Raw genomic sequence first — 17,004 nt, forward strand, 5'->3', positions numbered from 1 at the left:
ATGTTGCACAACAAAAAAGTGAACCTAATGTGATTATCTGTCTGATCATAATCATTTGTCATACATGTGAATATGTGTAATGACAAAAAGAGCACAACAGTGTTAGATATTTATATAAAAGGCGCAACATAATTGTCTTTTAAATAACAGTTAACCTCTTGAAGGTGCATATACCTACAGATAAAGAAGCATTCATTGTTATTTCCCCTCACCAGAATTCTGCTGCATCACATTCGGTGCAAATCCATACCTAGTTGCTGCTCGGAAAGGCCAAAACCTTTGTTTGTATTTGTGCTTGGCAGCTGATTTATTTATTTTATTTATTTATTTTTTGTTGACAGAGATAGTTTCAGCGAAGACCTGAGGAGATTGAAATGTACATGTCCATGGGGACCTTTGTTTCATTGCTGTTCTTTGCATGGGCAATTCAGCCATTAGCCTCTTTTTACCACTTGTCATTTTTTTTAAGTATTGGCTTCTGCTTTCACCATTGCTTCTAGAGAAGTCTCATATCATAAGTTGTGCCACTATCATTCATATCATGGATCAAATTTAGAAGTGTGCTTTGCAGTCACTTTACTCAGTTTCAACAGCTTTTATTTTGTTTGTTTGTTAGTTAACCAGATTTAGCAAATGGGTCTAAGGACCCTTTTCAAATATAACAATAGGCAGGTAAAACAAGTAGTGACACATTCGGATAACAGAAATGACTGAAGCTACATTTTTTTATCAACAATAACTATATGAGGACATACTATAACAGGATGAGTTTCAAACATGACAGGACGAAAGAGGTAGACAGCAAATAAAGCTGCAGCAGCCAGTAACTTTTAAGGAATACGTATACATCATAGAACTAATAACCCAGCATTATCCACAAAGTAATCAAACAGAGTAAAAAATGATCTAAACATTGTAGTTGGACAGTCAGTTATCAGACAAATACATAATAGAATTAACAAGCTTGCAGAAAGAATAAGAACCATCTATAATGTAATAATGCTAGATCATTACAATTGCATTGATCTGAGATGTGTAAGACTGTATTTAATCAATATCAGGCAGAAGTGAAATTTATATAGGGAGTATGAAGGCAGCTTTGCTCTGTAATGATACATTTGGCTAATAAAAGAAACATGAAGTAATTTGAAAGACTAGAAAGTGTAAATGTACCACAAATAGCAAACGTGAGTACCTGCATGTAAGTAAACTCAGTACAGATAACTTGAATTTACAGATGGCAAGCACAACAAGCCCAAAAATAAATGTAGAAGGGCATATATAGAGATTTGTAGTATACACAAATGTACAGATTTAGACTGTATGCCTGCATAACTGGTGAAATCTAGAAGTACACAGGTGAATTTACAGGTTACTTAAATTTATGTTTGTGGCATGAGGTTACTGTAAACATAGGAATTAAATATAAGCCTTTGAAAGAGCACACCAAAGTAAGCTGCACTATGAAATGGAGCAGATATAAATGGTGATTTGTTTGGGTCAGAATTTTGAGAACCTAAAAAGATAGACTCATAGGTTCATAGGTTCATACTAGGCTATCTGCCCTAGGGCATTTATAAGCCTAGCCAGAGTGTGTTTGGCTTTCGCCACCCATTTTAAATTAATTTTGCTATGCCCTTTTTCGAGGTTAGTATACTGTGCCTCTGTCTAACAGTGACACAGAAGTGATAGCCGGGGTAAACCTACGATCTCCCATCCACTCATCAAGATTCCTCTTGAAGAGAGTCAGTGTGGGACTCTGCCTAACCTGGACTGGGATTTTATTCCAGAGTGAAGGGAGCCTCTGGGTTATGAATCTGTCCCTCCAGCATGTCCTATTTATTTCAGTGCTGAGGTTCAAGTCTCTCGAGCGCATAGCTCGATGGGATTTGGATTTTCTGAGGTGCAGCATGTCCATTAATTCCGGGTTGGACATGGCTTTATACGTCATGAGCTAGACTCTGGAGATAGAACTAGTTTCATGTGCCTCAAAACTATACTGACTTGTTACTTTTTCAAGTTTTACTCTTTGTTAAAGCAGAAAGATTTTTCTCACCACCTCCTAAATGCAGTAGTTCCTTCACAATGGTACCTCGTAGCACTATGCTGATAACTAGCAATTCAGAGATGTGCACAAAGGAGTACTAGTTCATTACTAACTCATTTTCATTTTTCTGAATTGAAAATCTAATGTTGTCAGAACAGCTGCATTAGTGTTCTGCCTACCTATCGACACAATGCTGTGTACAGGCACCTACACACACACACACACACACACACACACACACACACACACACACACACACACACACACACACACACACACACACACACACACACACACACACACATCCCCTACTCCTGCCTTGTACAGCATGGGTGTACATTCTAAAGTAGCCCATTGAGTGCCCATTGCTCTGCTCTTCTATGAATAGCATGATACAGCTTGCTTTTGAAATGCTGTACCATTCTGCTTCAATCCCAGTGTAAGGCTGTGTATCAGAGCATATGGCCAATTTATGGTAGCCTCATACCTGGACTGCCGCTTTGCAAGAAGCAATATCTAGCATACCACTGTAGCAATGCAGCAGTCTCAAGTTCATTCCATTATCGCACAGTGAGTAATCATGCTAAAGTGCACTATTGAATACCCCCCAAACACTTTTGTATAACACCTATTTACCCGCAGCACTTGTGAAATTACCTGTAAGGAAGGCATTGTACAGTGGCCAGTCACTGTTCGGTCTCTGTTATCCAGGAATCCTGACACTGAATATCTGGGCCAGAGGTAAAGAGAATTTCCTGCAGTTTTTGGTCTGCGTTCCTCTTAATATTTATACTGTTATGATTTTCACATTTTGTAGCATTTTGGACTGAGCTTTACAGGGTTTCAGCTCTTCATTATACATTATTAGTGCAACATCTGCCACCTTTCAAGTACTAACTACACTGATTTTTTTTTTAAAATTAATAATTTTGCACTTGCTCTCTAACATTTATTTATTTATTTGTTTGTTTGTTTGTTTGTTTATTTATTTTTGTTGACCGGGAATGTCCGACTGGACGTAGGTCCATTTTCAGCAGAGGCCCGGGGAGAAAAGCTCCACAGTTAAAATAAACAGACAGTAGTTACATTGGATTATATAGCGATTAACAATTTACATAGCAATTACTTACAACATATTTACAGATGAAGAACATAGTACATCAGTTGACAACTAGAATATTTATCTGTGAAGTACATAACAGACATTAACAAATGTTACAAGAAGAAGTTCTTGCTGTATAATAAGTACTGGCTTATGAGCATCTGAGCTTGCTATATAATCAAGGTAGTTAGTGGAGTGGAAAGAAAGGTAGTGGTTGGATGGGGAGGGTGATATTAGAGTGGGAGTTGCAAGGGCATAGCCAGCATGTTTTTAGGTGCACTTTTAGTAAAGTTTTGAAGTGGGTGCATGATGGTATGGAGGTAATTGTGGGTGGAAGGTAGTTCCATAATTTGGCTATGGTGCAAGAGAATAGTGCTTCACCAGCAGTTATTGACTTTAGTGATCTGCAAGTGATTTTTGTTGCGGGATCTTAGTGGTCTGGTGGTGCGATAGGGTTGGAGTAGATTCTGGAGGGATGGGACATTTAGTGGATGATTTACTAGTTTGTGGGCAAGTGAGAGTTGATACCATTGAAGGAGGTGAGAGAGTTCAAGCCAGCCCAGTTCAGCAAGTGAGAGACAGTGGTGACTTTGGTAGGATGCTCCTGTGGCGAATTTGGCGATTTTGTTGTAGCAGGTCTCTAGCTTGTTTAAATCGCATTGCCTTAGGTTGGTATATATTGGACAGGCATAAAGTAGGGTGGAGATAAGGTGGGAATTTGCTATTGAAATCTTTGCTGCTTTGGTGAGAAGTTGCTTATTTCTGTATAGCGCTCCTAGTTTATTGTGGACTTTTTTATGGTCAAGGATATGTGAATGTCAAATTTTAGTTTATTGTCTATTTCCACTCCTAGCAATTTGGTGTGTTCAGTTGGGTATATAATGGTATAAAGTGAGAGTTGTTTTGAGTATGTTTGGCGGGTTGGAAGATGAGTAGTTTAATTTTGTTTGAGTTGAGTATTAATTGGGCATTGGATAACCAAGTTTCAACAGAGGAAAAGGCTTCCTGTGTGACTTTTTGCAGTTTGGGTAGGGACTGGGCTGAGCAGATGATGGTTGAGTCATCTGCGTATTGTATGAGTGTGCCATGTTTGGTGGCAGAGGCTATATTATTGGTGAAAACAGAGAAGAGTAGGGGTCCAAGGATGGATCCTTGGGGAACCCCTATGGAGACAGGTAGTTGGGGAGATATGTCATTCTGCCATACAACGGATTGTTGGCGGTCAGACAGGTAACTCTGAAACCAGTTGGTGACCGATTGTGAGAAGGATAGGTTATTGAGGACAGAGATAAGTTGTTTGTGTGGGACCATGTCAAATGCTTTAGATAGGTCTTGGAAAGTAGCAGAGGAGAGATAGCCATTGTTTTTATGCTGAAGGATAGTGTTAGTAAATGAGAGTAAGGCAGTGGTGGTGCTATGGTTTGGTCAGAAACCATGCTGAGTATTGGAAAGGAGGTTGTAAGTAAGGAGGTAGTCTGAGACCTGAGAGTGTATGCATCTCTCTAGTATTTTGGAGAGTGGAGAGAGAATAGCTATGGGACAGTAATTGGTTAGTTCTGTGGAGGGTCCGCCTTTGTAGAGGGGAATTATATGTGATACTTTCCACAGTGTGGGAATGTAACTTTCTGATAGAGCTAGGTTAATCAAGATGGATACTGGGTAGGCCAGAGCATCAGCTGCGATTTGTAGGTATTCACTTGGGAGGTTGGCTTAAGTTTAGTTAAGAGTTTTTTTATGTTGGAGGTAGGTACAGGAGAAAAAGAGAAGACAGTGGGGAGATTACTAGTTGAAGATGTGGGTTGGAGGGGAGGGGAGTTGTGTTGTTTAGCTAGTGGTAGTATGGTTTGTGTGAAGTGTGTGTTGAATGAGGTAGCAATATTTTCTGAGGAGTGAGGGATGTTAGGAGGAAGGGTACTGACTTTACCTGGGTGGAGGATGGAGTTTATGGAGGACCAGAATTGTTTGGGGCTGTTTTGAGAGGAGTCTAGGGCAGACTGGTAGTATTGGAATTTGTCCTGTTTTATTAGCTTTTTGACTCTATTGCGTAGTTCTAGGAATTTCTGTCTAGTTGAGGGGATTTTGGTTTTGCGCCAGTGCTCACAGGCTTTATCCCTGTTTTTCATTTCTGACTTAGTAGTTTTCTGTAGCCATGGGGGGGGGGGGGTTGTGCTTTGATTCTGGAAAGTCTTATGGGGGCATGGTAATTAAAGATGCTCAGGAAGGTAGTATTAAAAAATTCAACTGCGTCATCAAGGCTGAGGTACTTTAGAGGATGCCAGTTACATTCTTTGAGGGATGAGATGAATGTGAGTGGGTTAAAGTTTAGTTTTTTATGTATTTGACGGTAGATGACAGGTTTAGTTTGGTGTAGGTATTTTTGAGTACTAATGTTGGGGAGTGATCACTGAGGCTATCTGATAAGCAGCCTGTTATATATGACTGGGGGCTCTTACTGACTAGTATCCAGTCCCAGGGTAGTGTGCTTGCTGGAGTTTTTATTTATCCTGAATGGCGACTGGATTAGTTGGGTGAAGCCAGAAAGGTTTACATAATGGGTTGGATGGTTGCCAGAACAGGATTGCCAGTCAATATTGAAATCACCTAAAATGATAGTTTATTGGGGGAGATGGTGAGTAGACCAGCTGAGGAGGATTTCTAGTGGAGGGATGTTTTGGCCAGGTGGGAAGTAGCATCCAATTATGTTGATGGTTTTGTTTTGGTTTATTTTGAGGTTGGTATATATTATTTCTTCATTGCCTATTTGTGGAGCTGATAATTTTAAGATCTGGATGTTTAGATGCTGTTTAAATATTATAGCTACACCGCCTCCTTTCTTGTTTAGCCGATCTACTCTTAGTATGCCATAACCTGTGGAGAGTATTTGCTTACTGGTAATGTGAGGTTTTAGCCAGGTTTCTGTCAGGATGACTATATCTGGGGAGTACAAGTCTGTGGTGGCATGGAGTTCATGGACTTTGTTGGATATACTTCTAATATCACCTTTATAGTGACACATACTCTACTTCATGCCACCTTGGCTGCAGCCATACTTGTGATATTGAAACATGCTCATATTTTGTGTGCTTTGCTATACCTTAGCTTGGAGATAACTTTTTGCTTATTGTTAGTAGCGCTGCAGTTAAACACTCCACAATGGTTATGTACAAAACCATTCTTAAGGTTAGGCTGTCTTGGTGATTGTATGCCATTGGCAGGCATAATTTTCATTAAGCTGCACAGAAATAGGACACGTTCATCTTCCATTTTTTTTTTTACTTTTTTCTTTTATATATATATATATATATATATATATATATATATATATATATATATATGTGTGTGTGTATGTGTTAAAGTGCCACAAGGCTCCATTTTAGGCCCATTACTCTTCTCTCTCTATACTAACAACCTTCACACTGCCACTCCTCATGCATCTTTCATACAATATACAGATGATTCTACACTAATTTGTGCAGCATCTTCTTTACATGAACTCCAGTTACTAACTCAACTCTCCTTCCTGTCGGTTGAAACATTTCTATCCAACATCCAACTTATTTTGAATTCTAGTAAAGCAAAACTACTTTTCTTCAAACCTACTAGACCCACCTCCTTAGACCCCACCTTTAATATCATGTCCAGTAATAAAACTGATGTTCATCGTGTTACACTGCTGCAGTCATTACACTTGGGTTATCCTGCCGTCAGGCGGTCCCTCAGTTGGCCAGAGTTCCAAAGTCTTGGTCCGGCGTCGGTTGCTGTCGCTTCTTCCCTGATGTCAGTGTGACAAGGGTATATAAGATGCAGCCAACGCCATTTTCTTCAGTCTTTCTTGCCGCGCAGTGCCCGAAGCAGAAGCAGTTCGCAAGTGCCGGTCAGCCAACTCCTGAGATTTTCATTCCGAATCCAGAACCAAAGTCTTCTACAAAGCTAAGTACCCTGTTGGGGAAACTTTTTCTTGCCTCAGACCGATTTCAGTAAAAGTTAATAACTGTATTTCTTGTGGGAAGCAAATACCTCATAAGGATTTCCATTCTTATTGTATCCCATGCCTAGGCCCAGACCACGACGTCACAGGTTGTCGGTTTTGTGGTAGGTTTAACAAGCGCACTATTAAACGTCGGTTTGATTTTTCCCGACATTATTTTGGCAGAAAATTCAATTACACCATGCCATCGGAACTTCCGATGACCGGAATACACAAAAAACCGCAAAGACAAGGACATGCATCCGAGGCCCAAAACTGACGACGAAGCCTCTTCTAGGCAAGTCGCCGGTTCTCCGGTTTTCAGCGAGGCACCTTCGCAGCCACTGACGACCACTTCTTTGGAACTACAGGCCGCCTCTGACTCCCACGTGGAGATGGCTGGGCCTACGGACACACCAGATTTATGCCCTACCGAGACTAACCCATCAGAGGGATCCGGAGTAGCTGAACAACCCGCAGCTTCAGAGGATGTTTTCAGACCTACTCAGTTAACCATTAAATCTTCTGCAAAGTCTAAAACCCCTTTAAAAACAAAGAAACAGCTTCAACATTCACCAGGACAGGCCTCCATGCCTAAGAAACAAATGCTCAAAATGGCCGTAGACTTAATTACTCTGATCAGGGGGTCCCACCCTCCTCCTGATAAAAGGCCTAGACAGGATGTAGACTATGACTCATCCGACCAGGTATCCATCTCTTCAGATTCATCCTCAGACCAAGGATAGTCTTTACCCCCTTATGAGGATTCTGATGCTGTGGAATCAATTCCTTCAGCCTCTCCACCAGAGGACTGCTCCTTTGGGGAAACCTTACATACCATGAGGGAGCATTTCCATTGGGAGGGCCAGGATTATTCAGAATCCAAGAAAAGGCTCAGAGATTTTCTTTTATTACCTCAACACAGACCCCTTGCTATTCTGCCAGTTTTAGATATTGTGGATGATGTGTATTCTGAATCCAGTTTAAATCCTGATTCTTTACCTCCTGCTCCAGTTAAGCCAGACAGATACTACAGAGTCCCTTTGCTGACCCTGAAACTATTTCCCAGGGTCCCAAAGGGGTAAAGGCCTCTACAGCAAAAAATCCAGTCCCCTCTGACAGAGATTCCAGAGCATTAGACAGATGGGGGAAGAAAGTATATACATCTGCAACTTTAGCAATGAGGGCCTTACATTGCCAGTTTCACATGCTTAAATATCAGCAATGTTTGATGACTCAGTTGAAACAAAAAATGCTTCCAAATTCAGATCTTCCTAATTATAAAGAAATGCAGGATTTATTGTATGCAGATGAACAAGTGGGAAAACATACTTTGCAATGTGGTTTTGATTCATTAGAGGCCTCCTGTAGAGCAGCAGTTACAGGGTCTGTCATTAGAAGACATGCTTGGTTAAAAGAGCAGACTTTACCAGATCATGTTAAAGCAAAATTATTGAATGCACCTTTGCAGCAGGATGTTTTATTTGGAGTTAAGACAGAAGAGGTATTAAAGAAAATGGAGGATAAGGCAAAATCTATGCAAACGGTCAAGGATTTCTTACAGGTTCAGCCTCCTGGATTTAGCAGAAATTGGCCAACAAAGAATTGGTCCTTTCCAGTTACAGACAGACCTCAAAGGGGCAGATACAGACATCCAAGAGGCAGAGGTCAACCACAAAGTCCTTACAGGCCTCGACAATGGGGTGCTTCAACCCAGAAAGAAGGGGAAGACAGGCCTCAACCTTATAAAAAACAGCCCCAATGACTTCCCACTACAGCTGCCAAACACTTCTGTCTTGGCAGCCCCCTTGGGAGGAAAACTGGCACTTTTCTGTCACAATTGGCATATGATCACCAAAGACAAATGGGTTCTCAACATTGTATCTCAAGGTTACAGGTTCCACTTTCACACTCTGCCATGGTTGAAAGGAATGCCAAATCTGCCACCAAATCAATGGGCAGAGGCTCAAAGACAAATTACAGCACTCATGGACATGAGAGCCATTCAAAAGGTACCAACACAGGAGCAAGGACAAGGATTTTACTCAAGACTTTTTCTGGTTCCCAGGAAGGACAAAGCCTGGAGGCCCATTCTGGATCTTTCTACTCTAAATACTTACCTGCATGTTCCAAAATTCAGAATGTTGACACTACAGCAGCTTCTTCCCATGGTGGGCAAGAAAGCTTGGCTCATAACTTTGGACCTCAAAGAGGCATACAAAACTGCAGAATATACCTCAGATTCTTAGCAGGTTCAATGCATTACCAATTCTCTGCACTGCCCTTTGGCTTATCTACTGCGCCCAGGGTCTTTACAAAATGCCTGGCACCACTAATTACATTTTGTAGACAAAAAGGAATTCAAATTTACCCATACTTGGATGACTGCCTTATTCAATGAGAGAGCAAGGACATTCTTCTAAAGCATCTGGCGTTTGTAAAAAGATTGCTAATTTGCCTAGGGTACACAGTAAACGAAAGGAAGTCAAAACTAGTGCCCTCACAAGAGATAATATTCCTGGGTGCCAGCTTAAATACAACGGCCCAGATGGCTTATCTCATGCCAGACAAGCAAGGACAACTGACTCAATATTTCCAATTGATGGCAACGAAGACCCAACTCCCTGCAAGAAAAATTCTGCAGGCCTTGGGTTACATGGCATCTTGCATACTATTAATTCCATATGCCAGACTGCATATGAGGAAACTACAATGGTACCTAAAGAGTGTCTGGTCTCAACACTGTCACAGTTTGGAAACAGTAATACCACTTATTCCTTGTCTCCAACAGGAGTTTCTATGGTGGGCTCAAGCCTGTCACCTCAACAAGGGACAGCCTTTCACTCAACCCACAGCCAGGCAAACACTGACAACAGATGCTTCGGATTACGCCTGGGGAGCACACATGGCAGGAAAATGTATTCAGGGCAAGTGGACCGCAGAACAAAGGCATCTTCACATCAATCAAAAAGAGATGCTAGCTGTACAAAATTCCCTTATAGCTTTCAAGGACCTTCTGCATCCAGGACAACTACTACTAAAGACAGACAACACCACAGTTATGTGGTACATAAATAAGCAAGGGGCACTCATTCATATCCCCTCTGCAGACAAGCCATGACCTTGTGGAACACGCCTATAACCTATCAAGTTCATCTGCAAGCACAATTCCTGCCAGGAGAGAAAAACACACTGGCAGACAACTTAAGCAGAAACATCATGGATCCGCACGAGTGGAAATTACATCCACAAATATTCAGAATAATAACACAAAAATGGTGGAGCCCGGACATAGATCTGTTTGCATCCCCAATGAATTTGCAGCTACAGAAATTCTGCACAAGGACTTACCACCCACAAGCATGGAAAGTGGATGCCCTCTCGTTCAGCTGGAAAAACCTACAAGTATATGCTTTCCCACCACTACCTCTCCTTTCAAAAAACTCATAAAAGCCAGGCAAAAAAGCCAAAGATGATTCTGATTGCTCCAGACTGGCCACGCCAGCACTGCTACCCAATCTTAAAGAACTTAGCACAAGGTCCACCCTGGATTTCTCCTCAAATCCCACATCTTCTGACTCAGCAAAACAATCAGATACTTCACAGCCAGCTCAAGACTTTAAACCTGGCTGCATGGCAAATTCCTTAGTCAAGCAAACAATGCCTCTCTCCAAAGCTGTTATGGATGTCATTCTGGAGGCCAGAAGGCCTAGCACCAGGAAAGCCTATTCGGATAAATGGAAGAGATTCTGTGCCTGGAACCAGGCTCACAGCCTTGACCCTCTTGTCCCAAATATTCCTCAGATACTACAATACTTAACTGAGATGCTGGACAAAGGCCTCTCCTTTTCATCCATCAAGATCCACGCCTCTGCCATCTCTGCTCATTACAACATGGACCCACCAATTTTTTCTAATCCTTTGTTAAAACAGTACCTCAGAGGGGCTAAAAACATAAGACCGCCCCGTAGAGCACCAACTCCCAACTTGGGACCTCAACTTTGTGTTGGAAAAATTAACTTTACCTCCTTTTGAGCCAGCTAACTCAGCAGACTTAAAATATGTCTCTTGGAAAACTGCTCTGCTCCTGGCAATAACCTCAGCATGAAGAGTTTCAGAATTACAGGCACTAATGGCAGTGGAACGTTTCATCATTTTCCACCAAGACAGGGTGTCTTTAAGAACAAACCTTACTTTTATGCCAAAGGTGGTATCAAGTGTGGCTCTAAACCAAACTATTCACTTGCCAACTTTTTATCCAAATCCACAGAATAAAGGGGAGAGACTTCTGCATTCCTTGGACATACACAGGCAGTTGCGCTTCTACATAGACAAAACAAAAGCTTTCAAAAAAAATGAGCAATTGTTTGTAGCATATGCTGCTGGAGCACAGGGAAAAGCCATTTCAAAACAGACCATTTCAAAATGGATAGGACACTGCATACGTTTCTGCTATACACACCATGGGCAAACTGTACCTAACAGCATTAGGTCTCATTCCACCAGGGCAACAGCCACTTCAACTGCCTACCTCAGAGGAGTACCTACCTAGGACATTTTGGAAGCAGCAACTTGGAGTTCTGTACATACCTTCACCAAGCATTACCATCTGCCTCTTTACTCTAAATCCAGAGATGGTTTTGCCACTGCAGTGCTGCAGGGCCTTATAGCCACCTCTAATGCCTTATAGAACCAGCCACCCTACCTCAGCTTTGGGATTCTACCCAAGTGTAATGACTGCAGCAGTGTAACACGATGAACATAGTACAGTTTTGAACCTACCATAAATGTAGATGTTCATAGGTTCATAGGTTGGTACTAGGCTATCAGCCCTAGGGCCTATACAAGCCTAGCCATAACAATTCCCTGGCTATTTCTTCCCACATTATTTACTTTCCTGGACCCCTGTCTAGCAGGGCGACTGACGTGATCCCTGGGGTGAATTTCCTTTCTCCCATCCAATCGTCAAGGTTCCTCTTGAAAAGGTCCAAAGAGGCACTCTGCTTGACATGTATGGGCAATCTATTCCAGAGTCTGGGGAGTCTCTGGGTCAGGAACCTATCCCTCCAACATGTTTTGTTTATTGTGATGACAAGGTTTAGATCCCTGGAGCGTGTAGCTCTGAGGGATTGGGATTTCTTTAAGTGTAGCATGTCCAACAGCTCTGGGTTTGACATGGCCTTGTATGTTAAGCAGAGATCGCCTCTGAGTAGGCGATATGCGACAGAGTATAGCTGGAGTTTTTTAAGGCGGTCAGCGTAGGGCATCTGCTTTAGGCCTGTGATTCTTTTAGTGAGGTATTTCTGTGGCCTTTCCAGTTGTTGCAGATGTCTTGAGAGGTACATACCAAATGGGGCGTTGTATTCTATAATGGGTCTAATGAGGGATGAGTACAGTGGGACAATGACCTCCTTTTCTCTGGATGAAAAGCCCTTCGTGATGAGGTGTGCCACATAGAAGGATTTCCTGACTGTTGTGGCAATGTGGTTATCGAAGGTGAGACCACTGTCCACCTGTGTCCCTAAGTCTCTTATCACACTTTCTGTGTTTAGTGTACTGCCACCTATATGGTAATTCATGGATACATGTTTTTCCCAAAGGGATAACAATACATTTCTTGGCATTGAGCTTGAGCCCATGGCTCTGGCACCAAGCATCTGTTTCTGTAAGGCCCTTTTGTAGAGTATCCATATAATTTGGGGATTCAATAATGGCTCCCAGTTTGCAGTCATCTGCAAACTTTGTTAGCCAGAGTCCCTTAGTGCTGACCTGTACTTCAGAGAAGTAGATGCCAAACAAGAGCGGCCCCAGGACTGAACCCTGAGGTACTCCACTTGTCACTTGTTTGGAGCTGGATTTGGAGTCGGCTACTTTTATAGTGTGGGTTCTATCAGTAAGCCATTTAGCAACCCATTGGGTGACATAGGGATTTATGCCCAACTTAGTAAGTTTATCTATGATTCCAGAGTGGGGGATGGTGTCAAAGGCCTTGGCAAGGTCTAGATAGGCTGTGTGTGGACCACCTTACCCTTGTCCATGGCTCTGGAGACTGATTCAAAGAAGTCAATCAGGTTCAGGAGACAAGATCGGCCCTTCACAAACCCAAACTGGGTGGGGTCCAGTGTTTGAAGGAAGCAGCAACTTGGAGTTCGAGTGTATACACTGCTGCAGTCTAGGTTACCCTCCCTCCTTCCCCACTTACTTGCTGGTACTTACTTAAGCCTTCTACCCTTTGCTACCTATGGGGAGTATTTGCTGGTAACTGAAAGTTTTTGATTGCTTTTCTTATGTATGTTTTATTAGCAATTTACATTGCCTACCTTTTTGGGGGCACCTGACATCTGGGACAAGAAAAACTGAAGAAAATGGCGTCGGCTGCATCTTATATACCCCTGTCGCACTGACGTCAGGGAAGAAGCGACAACAACCGACGCCAGACCAAGACTTTGGAACTCTGGCCGACTGAGGGACCGCCTGACGGCAGGATAACCCAAGTGTAATGACTGCAGCAGTGTATACACTCTAACATCTACATGTATTGTAAGTACAAAACTGTACTTTATTTCTCCTATAGCACACACAAAATTTCTCAATGTTGACAATTTGAGATTTGAGATTCACATTGCCCACACTATTAAGAAAGTACATAAGAAACTGGGTAACTTCTACAGGAACAGACAGTTTCTAACCACACACTCAAAAGCCACTCTATCAAGCACCCATCTCATCTCCACCCTACTATAAGCCTCCCCTATCCTTATCAATCTCAAAAAGACTGATTTAGCAAAACCAGAGTCCTGCTACAATAAAATAGCCAGGTTTGCCTCTGACTCCCCTTATAAAACACACGACTGCACAGCTTTAGAGCACCTTAATTGGCTAGAATTTCCCCAACTCTTGCAGTATAATCAACTTATGCTAGCTCATAAAATCCTTCATCAGCCTGATAAACCCCCCTCACTGCAATACCTTCTACACCCATACTCTAGTAACAGGACTCTCCGCTCTAACTAAACCCAACAACAGAGCAGGGGAATCTCTCTTCTCTAATTTTGTGTCCAAAATATGGAACTCTTTACCACCACACACAAATTCCATGCCATCATTATCACTGTTTAAAAAGTCCACTAAGAACACACTTTACAGCTGCCTGGCTCTGTTCCTGTACTGGTCCAGGATAGTTCCTACCTTCATTTTCACTATCTTCTATTCAGTATATGATGGTTAATCACGCGCATGTTTTTGTAAATAGGGTTAAAAGTTGGACTCCTACATACCCATACCAGCTTTTTAAACTTTTTTAAACTTTCTTATATATCTGTATGTGCCATTATTGTCTTCTTATATCTACTTACAGATGATGTATTCTTTCTGAACATGTCATAACTATTTTGTATATTGTGTTCTGTTCTTGTCATAATTATTTTGTATATCTGTAGCACATTTGTACTCTATTGTTGTTATTTGTGTAGCTTTTCTCCTCGGGCCTCCACTGAAAAAGGACCTATGTGCAATGGACTTTCCCGGTTAACAAATGTTAAATAAATACATTTAAAGCAATTTTATATATATATATATATATATATATATCTATATATATCTATATATATATATATATATATATATATATATATATATATATATATATATGTGTGTGTGTGTGTATATATATATATATATATATATATATATATATATATGTATATTCACACACACACACACACACACACACACACACACACACACACATATATATATATATATATATATATATATATATATATATATATATATATACACACATATATACATATACACATATATACACATTCGGTCTTCAAATCTCTCTCCTTGCACTGCACAGCCTCAAACAATTCTGTACACCTTTAGTGTTCACCTATCTCTGAATCCCCAAGTTGCTCCTTTCTCAGTACCATGATGTGACCCTTTTTCAGGTGCTCCCCCTCCCCCCACACACACTCTTCAGGGAGTCATCCTCAGCAGAATTTATTATTAGGCTGAGGGAGTGAGGCATCCAATGGGGAGCAGCGATTGTGGAGCATAGCAGCAGCCATACTAGTGGCATCTGGTTAATTAGCCTTAGTGCAGTGACGATAGAATGTTGTCGCTGCTCCCTGTGTTAAACATAAGATGTCCTACAAGGTACCAGAGGTCACACTTCCTTTGGGCTTCTCACTCACCCTCCTTCCAGGACAGGAGAGCTGGATGTCAGCTGCTTCATCCTATCCCCACAGCCAACCTTACTGTCAGTCCTCTAATTCCCAAACTTGGATTGGCCTCTGCACCACTGACCCAGCTTAAATATGATACACATTGTGCAGTGTGGCATCACAGACCAGTTTGCACCCAAGCAATCCAAGACCACCGTATCTTTCAGTATTTGTTGTGCAGCAGAGCACCACTCTTCAACATACTTCTCATCTGTCCAGATTTTAGCTGAATTTCCAGATTTTTGCCCCATACTTTTGGTGTGTTACTCATAAAATTTGTAATTTTTCTGGAAAATCACTGAGGATTGAAGTCACTAAATAATGACATACATTTGAGTATCAAACTTCATATCCTTTAGAAAATGATTGTTATTCTAGCAGCTTTCTATGTTTATAGGACCAATATTTAAAATCTGCCCCTATTTTGGGCCTTTGTCCCCCTCATTATTTGAGTCTGTTTTCAGATTTCTTGCACTAAGATGTTGAGAGGTACATCGTCATTGTTTAGTGTTCGAAAAGCATTTCACACCCACCACTTGTATGAATAGGCCTTCTCTTCTGTTAAGGTCTGCATTCTGTCACACTGGTGAGACTGATTGAGCAAGGTCTCTCCTTGTCATTGTGAAAATCATGTTCTGTTATGTCATTTTTGGCAGTTTGAGTTTATACATGCCTGACATACCACTGGTGTTTTGTCTTTAAAAGAGGATGTTGCTACTTCCAGTTAGGCTTGCTTTCTTATTTAGTATAGTGTTCATTTATAATGTTTAATCTCTTGTTCCAGGCCACAAAAGAAGTCATAGAGCGGGAAGCCCCTGGAATGGCCTTAGCAATGCTGATGGGATCATTGAACGTTACACCTCTGGGCATGTTGTCGAGGTAAGCAGCAGAACCTAAATATATAAAATGCATAAGAAACAAGAACATTTTATTCCCAAATGCACAGAGTTTTCTTGGCATAAAAGATTTCCAGGAAAAAAACACTTGCACAGTCTACATTCATTCCCCTGACAGAATATTTGCTTTGTATGTTTCTGACTCATCTTTAAATGTATAAATGCCGTGATATCATTTCTTGAACTCCTAAACAGCAGTGTTATTTTTAACTGTAAGAAGAATAATACAAATAATGGTTGGCAAGTTAATTTTGTGTTATGGCCTCTAGTGAAGCAGTTCCCATGAACATTTACTCTTACTAGGTTATTGCTTACCCTTCATTTATGAACAAAGTTACTGTTTTATAACATATTTGGAAAACTAGCTGGTCACTGTCGATTACAAAACATCCCAGTAAATCATTTAATTCAAATATGAAACAGGGTTAGAAAATGTGACATAATTAGAAATCAAGCAGAGTAGATTATTAATTTTCTTGCTGGATGATATTCATGATTGGGGTTTATTTTCTGAACTATTGTGAAATCTGTGTGTTTTTTACTTAACAGTTTCATAACATCTCATTCATCAATGTTGTATGTAATGTATTAACAATTATGTATTTAACATGTTATAAGATGTTATAAAAATTACACCGATTAGCATACTGGTGTAATATTACCACGTGTATGTGTTTTTGGAAGAAAAACACTGTATGCTTATTTGCATCTCCCCTCAAAAAAAAACAAAACAAACAAAAAAAAAATTCTTACACTCTTTG

General features: G+C 41.0%; 1 protein-coding gene across 35 annotated transcripts in view; it reads left to right on the forward strand.

Moving 5' to 3' along the window:
• The window catches only part of GPHN (gephyrin), a 2,535,134-nt gene that overhangs the window by 1,617,538 nt on the left and 900,592 nt on the right, over nt 1–17,004 (forward strand). For all 35 annotated transcript variants that reach the window (XM_044073932.1, XM_044073937.1, XM_044073941.1 and 32 more), the window contains one exon: nt 16,132–16,226. In XM_044073932.1, the coding sequence (XP_043929867.1) occupies nt 16,132–16,226 (95 nt within the window). The remainder of the gene's footprint in view (nt 1–16,131; nt 16,227–17,004) is intronic.

The sequence above is a fragment of the Protopterus annectens genome, chromosome 6.part0, assembly GCF_019279795.1.
Source record: "Protopterus annectens isolate FY-2018-M chromosome 6.part0, PAN1.0, whole genome shotgun sequence".
Classification (NCBI taxonomy): domain Eukaryota; kingdom Metazoa; phylum Chordata; order Ceratodontiformes; family Protopteridae; genus Protopterus; species Protopterus annectens.